The 17,566-nt window shown below is 34.0% G+C and overlaps 1 protein-coding gene across 1 annotated transcript in view; it reads right to left on the bottom strand.

Annotated features, from left to right (window-relative positions):
- Window positions 1-17,566, bottom strand: part of EEIG2 (EEIG family member 2) — an 81,679-nt gene that overhangs the window by 40,053 nt on the left and 24,060 nt on the right. Inside the window, exons 2-4 of the mRNA XM_051993185.1 lie at window positions 7,252-7,372; window positions 5,662-5,691; window positions 2,016-2,132 (exon numbers count right to left, since the gene is read on the bottom strand). Coding sequence (XP_051849145.1) covers window positions 2,016-2,132; window positions 5,662-5,691; window positions 7,252-7,372 — 268 coding nt within the window. The remainder of the gene's footprint in view (window positions 1-2,015; window positions 2,133-5,661; window positions 5,692-7,251; window positions 7,373-17,566) is intronic.

The following is a 17,566-nucleotide window of genomic DNA, read 5'->3' on the forward strand; positions in this document are numbered from 1 at the left end:
TTAAAACTGAAAAGAAAGATTATAACTATTAATAAATTGAATTAAAGACGTTCTATTTCTTTTTCTGAAATGGGACTATTTAAGCAATTTACTTCCTCCTCTGATAATCTGGGAAGCCTATATTTTTGGAGGTAGTCATCCATTTCGCTTAGGTTATCAAATTTATTGGCATAAAGGTGGGCAAAGTAACCCCTTATTATTTATAAACTGAATTAAAGATAACAAATAGATAAAGCACCGGACTCAAGGCCAGGAAGTCCTGGGTTCAAGTATTGACTCTGGTATATTATTGTGTGATTGGTGGACAAAATTCATTAACTTTTATGTGAGCTAGACAATTCCTTAAGATGGTTACAGATGAATTGCAAACCTACATAATTAAAGGGAGTTTTCTATATTGGAAGTTCCTCACATTGTCAAAGTCCTAGATCTGTACCATGTTCTTCCTCTTCAGATGAAATGGACTTTGTGAGGAAGTGAGTTCCTGTCACTGAAAATGTTTAAGTAAATGTTTAAGTTCTTTATACTGATCATCTCTCAGGGATGCTGCAGAGGGGATTCATGTATTGAACAATAGATTGCATTTCTATGATTCTTTCTCACATTTCTCCTTCAAACACTATTCCTAACATTTCTTCCTATTCAATTTGACTCAAAACTGAAACTACTTTAACCAAAATGGATTGTTACTATAGAGAAAAGCTCTCCTCTTAGTTCTCTTCCATGTTTTCAATATATCACTAATTTTATCACTTTCTAAGTCTCTGACACAGGTATTCTATTTTCACAAAGTATGGAGATTTATTTATAAGAATATTCTCTTTGTCCATTTGTTCCTTACCTAAGTGTGCAAGTACAGAGACTTTCTACATTATGAGACACTTGTTCTCCTTATAGAAATGTTCTCTTAATTCTTTCTAGCAAAAGAACATTTAGCCTTTCTAAATTTCTAAGAAAAGGCAGACAGTTACAAGGTCAATCTCTATGCCCCTTTTTAATATGGAGATACAGGGCAAATACTCCTGAGATTTCAGATACAATGTTTACCCAATGAACACTTATGTGGCAAGGACCAATTGGAGATGGTTTCAGTGAGGTCCTCCATGTCTCCTCAATTATTTTGTTCAGACAGGTTTTCAGTCCTTGGCAAAATTTTAATGTATTGTATGACTACCAGGTTCCTAGAAATACTTGTCAACAATAGAAGGGCAAAAAGGTTACTTCCAAATGTCACTACAACAGCCAGCTGACTACCTTTAAATAGTTAGCCCCCTCTCAGTTTACAGTAGGTGAAAGCACCTTGTTCCTTCTACTAAGTTTCTGATGGACTGACCTGGCCTTATACCCAGCCTCTGCTGTCAATTAGAAAAGCACTTCCGTTTTACTCTATCATTTTGTTGCCAGATTGTACCCCACCCTCTCTGTTGTCATCATTATTTATTGCAGATAGCATCTCTCTGCGTATGGTTCATCCCTGCATATGTACTACACAAAGAGGGGTTGATATAGACAATCTCTACTATGCATTTATATATCTACCACAGATTTTCAGGAATTACTTTTCAGGGGCTTTTAGGCACTTTGGAATGCCCAATGGTAATTTTTCCACCATTCCCCAGGACTGACTTTTTAGAGGGTAATGGTCACTTTCCAAATGGTTAGGGTGCTAAATGAGGTACTTGAAGTTTCACTATAATGAACACTGCCTGCTTCTGTATACTTCAGTGACTTGGGCCAGGCTGTTCCAACTGGTGAATACTACAACGGTTTTGACTAAATTTTCTTCTTTTTTTCATTTTGGGTTTGTGGATCATTCTTTGGCTATGTTTCACTTCTAGATTCTTCAAGGAGGTACTGTGACATTGTGGAAGTCAAACTGTTCTAAGGCTCACTGACTAGATTCTTTTCACCTTAATATTGATTATTACTTGAAAGAATATACTTATATGTATTAAAAAGGAGAAAATTGCTATTTAACATTTATATATACATATATACAAATGAAGTTTGCTTACTTTAAGAATAGAATTATCTTGTCTTGTATTTTTGGTATCATAACCTTCTAATAAACAGCGACGAGTGGTATTTCCTGATCCAGCAAACTCTGCTAGGTTTAGATCTGCAAAGCCCAACTATGAAAAAAAAGGGATAATATTAGTAGAATATTTTAAAGCACCATTCTATTCATTTTCTATAATGTTTTGCTAATGAAAAAATTTGTCTGTGATAGATGTTATCCTTGAATAGAAAGTACTTTACAATTTTTGAAGACCTTCCACAAAATCCTCTCATTTGATTCACATCTAATCTGTGAGGTAATCAAAGCAAGCATTAACATTGTAATTTTAAGATGAAGTTCCTAAGGCATAGAATATAAAAGTGATTTGCTCTAGGTCACATAAAGAGAGATCTTGGTAGAGTAGATGAAGAGCTGATTTCAAAGCCAGGGGTGACTCTATCCTCCTTCTCTAACCCATCCTAACTATGTAACATAGGAAAAGTTACAATCTCTCATTGTTTTAAGTAATTCTCTAAGATATTAAGGTACAGAGAAAGTAGAGGGAATACTCTGGATCAATGGATTCACAGAACCACTTGATAATCTTATTCCATATACAGTTAGTGATAAAGCCAGGAACAGACTGCATGTCTCCTGACTCTCTTAGGCTGTTTAACTCCTGCCACTATATTCTCCTACCTTCTAGTCCAGAAAGTTAATTATTTCAAGACAGCCACAAATTGCCAGTCTTTTCCATCTTGCTTGATTCCAGTTTATTTTTATCTCATAATTTAACACCACTGCCTATTGGCACTAAATGGCTTGAGATAGCACAGTTTTCACTCTCCACTCAGGAATCGTAACAATTCAAATGGTTCAAATGCATTCCCTGGTACAACTTCTCTATTGTCACCAAGTAAAAGATGTATTCTTCTGACTACCTCTTTAGCCTCCTCAATTTATAGTAATTGAAAGCATTCTATTCATTCTATAAGTACCTGATGGATTGGCCTAGCTTCATACCCAGTCTTTGCTGTCAACCAGAAACTCACTTGAACTTTGCTCTCTCTGACATTTTATTGCCCAGGTTGTACTTTCCCCTCTCTGTTGTCATCATTATCTGGCCCAGATCGCATTTCTCTCTGCTGTTGTGACTTATTCCTGCATCATCCCTCTAGCTCCTATTGCAACTTGACCCATCCTTTTACTGAATTAGGAATAAACACAAAATTAAATCTACTTTCCATGTCAAAGGACATTAAAGTTAAGTTCTTAAAAATGAAAATACTGTATCATCAGAAAAATTAAATATCTATTATAATAACTAGAAGGTTTAAAATCTATTGTTCTTTCTTTTTTAAACCTCTATTATTAATATAAATTATCATCAAGATTGATATATAAAACCATTAAAAAACCATTAAAAAAAAGTAATGATTCTGTTTATAAGGTGATGTATTGTTCTAGTGGCCTCTTAGGGGTATAAAACTGGTTCAACAAAAGACAAAATTAAGTTTCTAGAGTATATGGAGGGTTATAGCCCAGTATGCAATCAATCAATAACTATTTATTTACATGGTACTATGTTACAGACATCATGCTAGACACTAGGGATGTAATAACAAAGCTTACTACAAGGAACTGACAACATACAAAAATATACAAAATACATTTAAGATGATTTTGCAAAGTATTAGCAGATGAGGAGATAAAGAAAAGCATCATGTAGCTTTATCTAGAAAAGAATGGAGATTGAGTGATGGAAGAAGAGTACACTTTAAGCCTGAGGGATAGTCAATGCAAAGGCATGGAGAAAGCAAATAAAATCTCATGTATAAGAAACAGTTAATAAGCCAGTTTGGTTAAACTATAAATTGTGGGAAAGGAAGTAATATGTGTCTTTAGACTGGAAAAGTAGTTTTGAGCCAGGTTGTGAAGGGCTCTAAATGCCAAATAGAGGAGTTTGTAGTTAATCTTCAAGAAAAAATAGGGAGTATCTGTTATTGAGTAGGAGAGGGATGTGATCAAACTTGCAAAAAATACTTTGGCAGCTGTTTGGAAGATGGATTGGACATCTGTTAAGAGACTACTGAAAAATTTCAAGTGAGGGCTGACAAAGGTCTGAACAAGGGGGAAGGCTAAATGAAAAAAAAATAATAAAAGGAACAGATATCATATAAGTACAAATGACAAGGTGGATAAGGTAAGGGGGAGTACTGAAGAATCAAGGAGAAAATATATTGTGAACCTGAAAGGAGGATGGTACCTTCAAAACTAAAAAGGAAATTCAGAAGGGGAAAAAATAATTGAATTGTTTCAGAGATTATTATTATATATGAGAGCGTGAGATAGCTATGGGTATTCAATTCAAAATGTCTAGTAACTACTTGGTGATGTGGGAGTAAAATTATATAGATCTAATAATTATCTGCCTAAAGATAATGATGAAATCAATAGACCCTGATAAGCCCACAGAAAAGGATACAGAATGTGTCAAGGACAGAATATTGAAGTATATACAGGAGTGATATGAGGCTTTGAAAAGGCATTAATGCTCAGATAGGTAGGAATAGAAAGAAGAGAATGTGAGGAAAAGAGAAATCATGTAGTCAAAAGGGAAGTCAAGTAGTGTGATTGAGAAAAGACCATTAAGTTTACAACTGAAAAACCACTTCTGGGGCAGTTAGGTGATACAGTCAATAGAGCACTGGCTTAGGAGAACCTGAGTTCAAATCTAACCTCAGACACTTGACATTTATTGGCTGTGTGACTCTGGGCAAGGCCTTTTAACCCATTACTGCCTCAATCTCCCCTCCCACCCCTAACCTCCAACCCCTCCCCCCAAAAAAAGAAAAGTTGTTTCAATATAATGAAAAGATTAGAAACTAGACTACAAAATGTTGAGAAATGAGTGAGAGGAGGGAAAGAGGAAACAATGAAGGCAGATAGCTTTTTCTCAGTGTTTGTCTAAGAAAGGGAGAAGAGAGAAAGAGGAATAAGCTGAAGCGATGATAAAGTCTCCTTTGGGTTCATACATTAAGTTATAGATACTAACTAACTATCTATGTATCACATTACATTATAATTTCATACAATAAGCATCCTGGATGCTAACTCCCTTGTGCTTCTGGGGTCCAGTTCAGGGTTCCAAAAATGTTTGAGGGGGAAGTAATTACATGGTCATTCACATAGTCCAAGAATTCATTTGAGACTGTAGAAATCCATGTATCCATTGGAGAATGCTAACACAGGCCAATATTAATTTGTATCACATACACTAGTATGAGCCAGGTTCCAGAAGCTTAAATTTCAAGATAATAGGACATAACACGGGAAGACTATGAATATTTCATTTCAGAACGCAAGTACAGAATATCCATAAACAGTTGATCCCTCATCAAAATTATTATTATGAAATTACCCTCATCAAAGTTATTTTTTCCCTTTACTTATGGGTACTCCTATATTTAATTTCTTTGTGCCTTCCTTTGTTTAAGTAGTGGGGCAAATAATTGTCTTATAGTTGAGTCTACAACAAGGACGTAACATATGAAGTTGATATAAACTGCATCCTAAATTGCTTAAATTCTAGGTTTTCAAATAGCTTTAAGGAATAAAAAACTTTTTTAAAAAAGGTTACTTTAGAGAATATAACTGCTTACCTTTGCATAAGCCTTTCCGCCTTTTAATTCCTGCCAAAGACACAAAATACAACCAATACCAAGTAATTATTTACCAAAGCCTTATAATATTATATGTCAACAGAATCACTGTAATATGCATTCATATTTTATAATAAAATGCCAAAATACCACAACAAGTTTCAATTGAAAACAAAATGTCTCAAAGTACAAATGTCTCATGTTCTTTAAAATAGTGAGCAGTTACAAGTTGGTATCTTTAACAAATGTTCAAGTAAACTGAAGGCAAACAAATGAAACGAAATAATGAATACAACTGAAGGTAGTGATTACAAACTCAAACACTGGTAATGACTTGGATGATTCATGATTTAGATTATTCAGAAGTATTCATTTGTGTATGTAGGTAGAGTAAATCTCAATGCACATTTTGATCTCTCTTTCCTGCTCTAAAATTAAAGAAACATCGCACTGTTACCTTAACATACAGCATAAGGTAAGTAAACACAGTGCAACATATTACAGGTGATACTCCTCTTAAAGTGACTCTTTTTAAGAGTGAAAAACAAAATCTACCAAATTACTAAGATACAAAATTCTTCATCTTCTGCCTATACTTTAATATGTTTCCTATTTATGAGTTTTTGGGATTTTGGTAATTCCATGTTCAGCACCTTTTTAAAAGTTTGATTAATATTCTATTTTTCTTTTAAATGCTTAAACAATAGTTAAATATATAATAACACATATAGTTCTATTTCAAGAAGGAGAGATTCTTTTAAGTCTGATTTTAGTAACAGGTTTATAAAAGCCCAAATTTACTAGCTGAATGCACTATTGGCCTAATACCAACATATAGTTATCCAGAATAACAAAACAAGTAAAATTTACAAAATATTTTCACATACATTATTTAACTTGATCCTCTCAACAAAACCATGAATTAGTTATGGTGGGAATTACTCTAATTTTATAGTTGAGATAATTGAGTCTTAGGTTAAATGGCTTGCTAAGATTACACAATTTGTAAGCAGAAACAGCAAAATCTGAATAGAAATCTTCTGACTCTTCATGTATATTTATTTTAATACAGTGAATTTAGCTATATGGGTGAAAAGAGAAAACAAAAGTGCCTATTTCATTTTAAACAGTTACTAAGAAGCTAAATTGTATCTCTTTTGATCTTGCACAGAAGAGTAGAGTATCCAAGCTTATTTAAGGTCTCTTTGGATACATTTGGTTTTTTTTTGGTCTTCTAAAAGTACTATTATTATATTATGTACTTAGGTCCATATATTTACATATTCTTCATGCATATTTTCTGGTTTGTCTTTGTTTAACCACAATATGTTTATGTAGTATCATTAATAGTAAGATATACAAGGCTAATGAGACAGGCTTCTTGTCTTATGTTTAGATTTCTGACTTTAAAATTTTCTTCAAATTTATTGTATTTCTGTAGCAAATTATAATTATAATCACGAGAAGCCTAATTATATGATATATCATAGGTGTAACAAAAGAGAAAAGGCACAGCAATAATTATACAAAGAAAATTACTATAGGAATAATTATGGTTTGTAAAAGGGAAAAATTGTATTCTATTTTTACCTTCCTCACAGAGACCCTGTAGATGCAAGGATCCAGAACACCCGTAACAGCACTTGCACTCATTTTGCACATAAATGAGAACTTCTTTCTCCAGTGAACACAGTTTGCTTGCACTACCTCCCTGGGGGAGGGGAGGGGAAGGGGAGGAAGACAAAGGAACCAGTTAATTACTATAATAGATATGTTTTTTAAAAAAATTATACTCTTGTATTTTAGTCTGAAATGGCAACTATGACTTTTAGAAAATAACGAAAAGGGGAAAATACAAATTGATGTTCTTGTTCTAAAAATCTGTTTAGAAAATTTGTCTTTGAAATATTTTTATCATCCAAAGTAAACTAAAAAAAAAAAATACAAATAAATACCTCAATGTGTATACACAGTTTCATCTCAAATATAGCTATGATTTATTGAAATAAATTTAGCTCCAACTCTAAGATACCACCTCATATCTCTTAGATTGGCAAGATGACAAGAAAAGATAATGATAACTAATGATAATGTTGGAGTTGGATGGAGAACTGGGACACTAATACATTGTTAGTGGGATTGTGAAATAATCCAACCATTTTGGAGAGCAATTTGGAAGTATGCCCAAAGGGCTATAAAACTGTGCATACGTACCCTTTGACCCAGCAATGCCATTACTGGGTTTGTATCCCAAGGAAATCTTAAAGAAGGGAAAAAGCCCACATGTGCAAAAATGTTTGTAGCAGTTCTTTTTGTGGTAGCAAAGAATTGGAAAATGAGTAGATGACCATCAATTGGGGAATGGCTGAACATATACCATAGTTATGGTATATGAAGACAATGGAATATTATTGTTCCATAAAAAATGATGAACAAGATGATTTTTAGAAAAGCCTGGAAAGATTTACATGAACTGATGTTGAGTGAAACAAGCAGAACTAGGAATATAATACATTATATACACAATAATTATAGCATTATACCTTATATTACATTATGTATTATGCTATATATTATACTATATAGAATTATAGTATATAATAACAGCAAGAATGTGCCATGTAAAAGACTTGGTTCTCAGTGGTTGAGTGATCTAAAGCAATCCCAATAGACTTTGGACAGAAAATGCTATCTGCATCCAGAAAAAGAACTAAGGATACCAAATATAAATCAACACATACTATGTGCTCTTCTTTTTTTTTTTTTTTTTAAATCTCTCCCATGTTTTTTGTTTTGCTCTGATTTTTCTCTCCCAACACAATTTATAAAGTAATGTATATTAAAAATAAATTTACAAAAAAAAAAAAGTATACATTTAGTTATATTCTGTTCTCTTCTCACCCATTCCTCCCTCCTCCTCCTTCCCTATTATACTACCCCACCCCACCCCACCCCAATCCTGTACTACTGCTATCCTCCTAAAAACCTAAGGATTGTTTTTTGAAGTGGTTATAAATGAAACCATCTTGGATGTGAGTGGTCCTACCAAGGTTTCTAGAAAGCTTTTAGAATTTTCATTGGAATATGGAAGAAGAGCCAATTTGTTAGTATGGTTGTCCCATAGCCAGATTTGCTTCTGAAAGTTCAGTAGAGCTCAATACCATTTAGCAGTCTTAAGAATCCTTCCCTTGATGGAACTGATCACTAAGCACATACAAGTGGAATCTGGGCCTTTTAGATTTTGTGGATGCCTAAGATCATGTGAATCATCATACTTTGCTCTGTTGACCAGATATGTTTCTATTAAAAATGTGGGAGATTACATTTACCAAAGCTGAAGCTAAGTACTATATTACCTGTACTGGTATCTTCTCTATACCGTAACTAAGCAAAAAAACAAAACAAAACAAAATTCTCTTGTCAATTGCATCCACAAGCATCTAATTTTATCCCAACACTGAACCAGACCAGGGTACAAGTGTTGGGCTATCCCAAATAAAGAGTTGCTCAACTAGTTGATATTTGAACCCATTTCCCTGATAATGTGTGCTATGCCATGCTGCCTCTCATCAGTCACTAATAATCTTAGGGACTGGACTGAGAGGTGCTCAGAGATTAGGGGATTTGCCCATGACCAAAGGATCAATATATGTCAGAGGCAGTACTTGAACCCAGACTTGGTCCTTTAATGGTACCTCAAATATAATAATGATTTAAGAGAAAATTCTAAATTATTATAAAAGTATTAAGTAATACCAATGTGGAAACAAACAACCATAATAATACAAACCATTTTGTTACTAAGTTATTTTTGTATATTGTAATTCTGATGAAAATCAGTTGTTGAATTTAATCTATACATGTAATCTAATAAGATGTCAAAAAATTTTAAGGAATGCTAAACGTAAAGTGAGGCCATCAAGTACAATAAAAGGGTTTTGGTTTTTTTTTAAAACTATGTTAGGGAAAAGAGGAGATTCAAAGAAAGTAAAACACTATTTGTAATAGATGTGACAATGATGATGGACAACAAAGAAAAAAGGCAGAGCTCAACTATTATTCTCTGTTGAGAATAATAATTTAGATACTGGAATGGTCAATATAGAGTTAACAGGGAGCTGATATCACAGTAAGTAAAGCAATGGTACCTAGCTACTTGACGATTTCTAAAAAAACAGATGGATGTCATGACTAAGATATATGCAGAAAAATATATACTGTGGAACAAATATCCTAAGGTGTCTTTTTAAAAAAATTTTAACTTTTTATTGACAGAACATATGCCTGGATAATTTTTTTTTTTTTTACAACATTATCCCTTGCACTCACTTCTGTTCCAGCTTTTCCCTTCCTTCCCTCCACCCTCTCCCTTAGATGGCAAGCAGTCTTATACATGTTAAATATGTTATAATATGTCCTAGATACAATATATGTGTGCAGAATGGAACAGTTCTCTTGTTGCACAGGGAGAATTGGATTCAGAAGGTAAAAATAACCTGGGAATAAAAACAAAAATGCAAACAGTTTACACTCATTTCCCATTGTTCCTTCTCTGGGTGTAGCTATCCATCCATCATTGATCATTTGAAACTGAGTTAGATCTTCTCTTTGTTGAAGATATTCACTTCCATCAGAATACATCCTCATACAGTATTGTTGTTGAAGTATATAATGATCTCCTGGTTCTGCTCATTTCACTTAGCATCAGTTCATGTACGTCTCACCAGTCCTCTCTGTATTCATCCTGCTAGTCATTTCTTACAGAACAATAGTATTCCATAACATTCATATACCACAATTTACCCAACCATTCTTCAATTTCTAGCCACTACAAAAAGAGCTGCCACAAACATTTTGGCACATACAGGTCCCTTTCCCATCTTAGTATTTCTTTGGGATATAAGCCTACTAGTAGCACTGCTGAATCAAAGGGTATGCACAGTTTGATAACTTTTTGGGCATAATTCCAGATTGCTCTCTAGAATGGTTGGATTTGTTCACAACTCCACCAACAATGCATCAGTGTCCCAATTTTCCCGCATCCCCTCCAACATTTATCATTATTTTTTCCTGTCATGTTAGCCAATCTGACAGGTGTGCAGTGCTATCTCAGAGTTATCTTAGTTTGCAGTACTCTGATCAATAGTGACTTGGAACACTCTTTCATAAATGTATGGAAATAGTTTCAATTTCATCATCTGAAAATTGTCTGTTCATATCCTTTGATCATTTATCAATTGGAGAATGACTTGATTTCTTATAAATTAGAGTCAATTCTCTATATATTTTGGAGATGAGACCTTTATCAGAATCTTTAACTCTAAAAATGTTTTCCCAGTTTGTTGTTTCCCTTCTAATTTCTTTGCATTAGTTTTGTTTGTACAAAGGCTTTTTAATTTGATGTAAACAAAATTTTCTATTTTGTGATCATTAATGATCTCTAGTTCTTCTTTGGTCACAGATTCCTTCACCCTCCACAAGTCTGAGAGGTAAACTATCCTATGTTTCTCGAATTTATTTATCTCATTCTTTATGCCTAAATCATGGACCCATTTTGATTTTATCTCGGTATATGGTATTAAATGTGGGTGCATGCCTAATTTTTGCCATACTAAATTCTAGTATTCCCAGTCAAATAATGAATTCTTATCCCAACAGCTGGGATCTTTGGGTTTGTCAAATACTAGATTGCTATAGTTATTGACTATTTTTTCTTGTGAATCTAACCTATTCCACTGATCAACTAATCTATTTCTTAGCCAATACCAAATGGTTTTGGTGACTGCTGCTTTATAATAGTTTTAGATCAGGTATAAGCTAGGCCATCTTCATTTGATTTTTTTTTCATTAATTCCCTTGAAATTCTTGACCTTTTGTTCTTCCATATGAATTTTGTTGTTATTTTTCTAGGTCATTAAAAAAGTTTCTTGGGAGTCTGATTGGTATGGCACTAAATAAATAGATTAGGGAATATTGTCATCTTTATTATATTCACTTGGCCTATCCAAGAGCATTTAATATTTTTCAATTATTTAAATCTGACTTTATTTGTGTGGAAAATGTTTTGTAATTTTGCTCAAATGATTCCTGACTTTTCTTTGGTAGACAGACTCCCAAATATTTTATGCTATCTATAGTTATTTTGAATGGAATTTCTCTTTGTATCTCTTGCTGTTGGATTTTGTTGGTGATGTATAAAAATGCTGAGGATTTATGTGGATTTATTTTATATCCTGCAACTTTGCTAAAATTATGAATTATTTCTAATAGCTTTTTAGTAGAATCTCTGGGGTTCTCTAGGTATACCATCATTATCATCTGCAAAGAATGATAGTTTGGTTTCCTCATTTCCTACTCTAAATTCCTTTAATTTCTTTCTCGACTCTTAATGTTGAGGCTAGCGTTTCTAATACAATATTGAATAATAATGGTGATAGTGGGCAATCTTGTTTCACTCCTGATCTTACTGGGAACGGTTCTAGTTTTTCTCCATTACATATGATGCTTACTGATGGTTTTAAATACATGCTCCTGACTATTTTAAGGAAAAGTCCATTTATTCCTGTACTCTCAATTGTTTTTATTAGGAATGGATGCTGGAGTTTATCAAATGCTTTTTCTGCATCTACTGAGATGATCATATGGTTTTCGTTAATTTGTTTATTGATATAGTCAATTATGCTAATACTTTTCCTAATATTGAACCAGCCCTGCATTCCTGGTATAACTCCTACTTGGTCATAGTGTATTATCCTGGGGATGGTTTTCTGTAATCTTTTTGCTAATATTTTATTTAAGATTTTAGCATCAATATTCATTAGAGAGATTGGTTTATAATTTTCTTTCTCTGTTTTCAACTTATCTGGTTTAGGTATCAGTACCATGTCTGTGTCGTAAAAGGAATTTAGTAGGACTCCTTTGATCCTTATTTTTTCAAATAGTTTATATAGCTAATTGTTCTTTAAATGTTTGGTAGAATTCAGATGTAAATCCATCTGGTCCTGGGATTTTTTTCTTAGGGAGTTGGTTAATAGATTGTAGTTTTTTTTTTTTTTTTTCCCTAAAATGGGACTTAGACTACTTACTTCTTCCTCTGTTAATCTGGGCAAGTTATATTTTTGAAGGTATTCTTCCATTTCATTTAAGTTATCAAATTTATTGGCATAAAGTTAGGCAAAGCTCCTAATTATTGCACTAATTTCCTCTTCATTAGTGGTGAGTTCTCCCTTTTCATTTTTAAGACTAACAATTTGATTTTCCTTTTACCTTTTTAAAATCAGACTTACTAAGGATTTATCTATTTTGTTGGTTTTTTCATAGAACCAACTCAGTTTTATTAATTCAATAGTTTTTTACTTTCAATTTTATTGCTCTCTCCTTTTGTTTTTAGAATGTCAAATTTAGTGTTTGATCTGGGGGGGCGGGGGCGGGGGGGGGGAAAGTGGAGGTGGTGGGGTGGGGTTAATTTGTTCCTTTTCTAGCATTTTGATTTGCAAGCCCAATTCATTAACCTTCTCTTTCTCTATTTTATGCAAGTAGGCCTCTAGAGATAAGAAATTTCCCCTTATTACCGCTTTGGCTGCATCCCACATATTTTGGTATGACATCTCATTATTGTCATTTTCTTGGATGAAGTTATTATGTCTATGATTTGCTGTTTCACACAATCATTCTTTAGTATGGGATTATTTAGTTTCCAATTATTTTTTGGTCTATTTTCCCCTGGCTTTTTATTGAATGTAATTTTCATTACATCCTGGTCTGAAAAGGATGCATTTACTATTTATGCCTTACTGCATTTGAGTTTGAGGTTTTTATGTCCTAATATACGGTCAGTTTTTGTATAGGTTCCATGAACTGCTGAGTTAAGAAAGTATACTCCTTTCTGTCTCCATTTAGTTTTCTCAAAAGATCTATCATATTTAACTTTTCTAGTATTCTATTTCTCTTTGATTTCTTTCTTATTTATTTTGTGGTTTGATTTATCTAATTCTGAGAGTGCAAGGTTGAGATCTCCCAACTTTTATACTTTTGCTGTCTATTTCTTCTTGCAGCTCTCTTAATTTCTCTTTTAAGAATTTAAATGCTACATCATTTGGTGCATATGTGTTTAATATTGATAGTGCTTCATTATCTATGCTACCCTTTAGCAAGATATAGTGCCCTTCCTTATCTCTTTTAATTAGATCAATTTTTGCTTTTGCTTGATCTAAGATGAGGATGGCTACCCCTGCTTTTTTTAAAACTTCACCTGAAGCATAGTAGATTCTGCTACCTTTACTCTGTATGTATCGCCCTGCTTCAGGTGTGTTTCTGTAAACAACATATTGTAGGATTCTGTCTTTTAATCCAGTCTGCTAACTGATTCCTCTTTATGGGGGAATTTACCTCATTCACATTTATGGTTAAAATTACCAATTCTGTATTACTTGCCATCTTGTTAACCCCTGCTTATGCTTCTCCTTTCCTTCTCCCTTATCCCCCTCCCCAGTATTAAACTTGTGAGCACAACTTGCTTCTCACAACCCTCCCTTTTTAGTATCCCTCTCCCACCTTAGAGTTCCTTCCCCTATCTTACCCCTTTTCCTCACAATTTTTGTTTTGCTTATTCCTTCCCTTTTCACTTTTCAATGAGGTGGGAGAAGTTTCACCATAAATCGATTATGTCTAATATTTTTCTCTTTAAGCCAAGTCTGATGGCAGTAAGATACACACTATGTTCATCTCCCTCCATTCTTTCTCTCAGATATAATAGGTTTTCTTTGCCTCTTCGTGAGATGTAGTACCCCCACTTTACCCTTTTCTGGGTATTTCCTTTTCCACCTCTAGTTTCTAGAAGAATGTATACATGTATTTTTTATATAATTTTATAACAGAAATATAGTTCCCAAGATTTCTTTTTATCTTTTTAGGTTTCTCTTGAGTTCTCTATTTGTAGATCAAACTTTTTGTTTAGTTCCAGTTTTTAAAAATCAAAAATAGATGAAATTCACTTATTTTGTTGAATGTCCATCTTCTTCCCTGGAACAAGATGTTCATTTTGGCTGGATAAGTTATTATTGGCTGCATACCAAGTTCCAGGCCCTTCGATCCTTTAATGTGGACACTGCTAGATCCTGGATAATCTTTATTGTGGCTCCTCTATATCTGAATTGATTTTTTCTAGCAGCTTGCAGTATTTTTCCCTTTGTCTGATAGTTCTGGCATTTGGCCACTATATTTTTTGGTGTTTTGATTTTAGGATCCCTCTCAGTAAGTGATCAATGATCTATTTTATCCTCTGTTTCTATAACTTCTGGGCAGTTCTCTTTGATAATTTCCTGGAAAATAGTGTACAGGCTCTTTTTTTCACCATATTTTTCAGGGAGTCCAATAATTCTCAGATTTCTTTCCTAGATCTATTTTCCAAGTCTGTTGTTTTCCCAAGTAGGTATTTGACATTTTTCCCCATAGTTTCATTTTTTTTGTTTTGCTTGATTGATTCTTGGTGTCTCCTAGAGTCATTCAATTCCATTTGTTCGATTCTGATTTTCACTGAAGTATTTTCTTCATTCACTTTTTAAATATCCTTTTCTAATTGTCCAATTGAGTTTTTAAGTGAGTTGTTTTGTTCTGTGGAATTTTTTTCCATTTCGCCAATTTTATTTTTTAGAGAGCTATTTTCTTTTTCTAACTCGCTAATTCTGTTTTTCAAAGATTTGATTTCTTTATCCATTCTATCTTTAAATGAGTGGGATGACTTATCCAGACTCTCTTGCCAAGCTTCCCTTTCTTTTTCCCATTTTTCTTCTAGCTCTCTTGTGGGAGCCTTTTTAATTTCTTCTGTGAGAGTCTTGTGCGTTGAGGATCAGATCATATTCCCCTTTGGGGATTCATCTGGAGACAGTCTGTTTTTATTCTCCTCAGGGTTTAAAGTCTACTCTCTATCCATATAGAAGCGATCAATAGTTAGAGTGCGCTTTAATTTTTTGTTCATTTTGTCAAAGAAGAGGCAAAGAAAAGAAACTAACAAGAAAAACAAATGGTCTGCTTTTTTTGGGGGGGGGGGAAGAGGAGGAGCTGGATGGTATTACCAAGCTTCCTCTACAGACTGCAGGGGGCAGCAGCGAGGCACTAACAGGACAGCAATGGCTGCGCTGTCTCTGTGCTCTAAGACTGTGCTGTGTTCGAGCTCTAAGAATGTGCTGAGCTACTGTGGGTGGGTGTGGCCAGGTCCTGAGACACCCTAACTTTTCGAGGTTATATTCTTCACTCCCTGTGTTTTCAGCTTCTCTGCTTGTCTACTGGCTTGCTGCCAGGGCAAAGTAGCCAACACTGTGTTAAAGCTCTCTCCACAGAAATGGCTGAGATCACACCGTACCCTCCTCCAGTCTGCTCAGCTGTGAGCTGTCTGCCTTTACTCTGTCTGCTGTGCTGCTGCTGCCTGCTTTCAGTCTGCACCAGATCTAACCATCCCCACCCTTGAGCAAAAACAGACCTTTTTTGGCGAATTTCAAGGATATCTTCTCTTGGAAATTATTTGTGGGGTTTTTTTCTGTCAAAAACTAATTCTGAGGCTTGTCATAAAATAAATTATTCTGAGAGAAAACACGGAGCTTAAGTAGATGTGTGCGTCCTCTCCGCCACCTTGGCTAGAAGTATCTAAGGTGTCTTTTAAAGGAAAAAGAACAGAGTCTGCAATTACATGCCAGTTAGTTTAATTTAATTCCTATCAAAATTCTAGAATGTGTTCATAAAGAGATAGTGCGTTAGGATTTAAAAAGAAAGCAGTGATAAGAATCATCATCTCATGTGATTAAATAGTAGTACTATTAAATAGATTTAGAACTGTTAGATTAGAACTGTTACAATGAGATGATTTGGGCCAGTTCCAGTGATCTTGTGATGAAGAGAGCCATCTGCACCCAGAGAGAGGACTGTAGGAACTGAGTGTGTACCACAACATAGTATACTCACTCTTTTGTTTGCTTGCATTTTGTTTTTTTTCTCATTTTTTTCCCTTTTTGATCTGATTTTTCTTGTGCAGCATGATATTTATGAAAATTTGTATAGAAGAATTGCACATGTTTAACATATATTGGATTACTTGTCTAAGGAAAGGATTGGGAAGAAGGGAGGGAAAAAAATTAGAACACAAGATTTTGTAAGGGTGAGCATTGAAAATTATCCATGTACATATTTTGAAAATTAAAAAACTTTAATTAAAAAAGGAACTGGTTGAATAGCTGATTCAAAGAATAAATATTAATGTTTCAAAGACAACTTGGAAAAAGATCCAGTGAGTGCCCTGGAGTTCAGTGCTTAATATGCTTATCAATAACTTAGACAAAAGCATATAGATATCAAGCTTATCAATTTTGGAGTCATTTCTCCATTTTTCTTTCTCTTCTTAACTCTTTCCTCCATATCTAATCAGTGCCAAAGATTTATCATTTCTGTCTACATAATTTCTCTTATATCCTCTCCTTTCTTTCCACTAACATAACTCAGTCCAGCCCTAATTCTCATATGAAATATTCTTTAAAAATAAGTTTTTTATTGATGTCTTTTTCTGGAAACATTATCAGTTTTCTCTGATATCCCTTGCTCTCTCCTCTCCCTCCCAAAAGGTCAACTCATGTAACAAACTATTTTTTAAAAAAGGAGAAAAAAAATCAGATAACCAATCAACACATAGGGAATAAAAATCTGAAGTTAAGCAGTGTTCAATCCCTGCCAGAGCCCCCATCTAAACGATAAATTGATTTGGGAGCATCCTCTCATGGCTCTTCTTTTGAATCCTACTAATTCTTTATCATGTTGTCACATTCATTTTTCATTTGTGTGTGGTTGCTCTTCTACTTTCCACTGCTGTAGTTTCTGCATATATTGATTTCATGATTCTGCTTACTTTTCTCCTTTATCA

The sequence above is a fragment of the Antechinus flavipes genome, chromosome 4 (assembly GCF_016432865.1).
Source record: "Antechinus flavipes isolate AdamAnt ecotype Samford, QLD, Australia chromosome 4, AdamAnt_v2, whole genome shotgun sequence".
Lineage (NCBI taxonomy): Eukaryota > Metazoa > Chordata > Mammalia > Dasyuromorphia > Dasyuridae > Antechinus > Antechinus flavipes.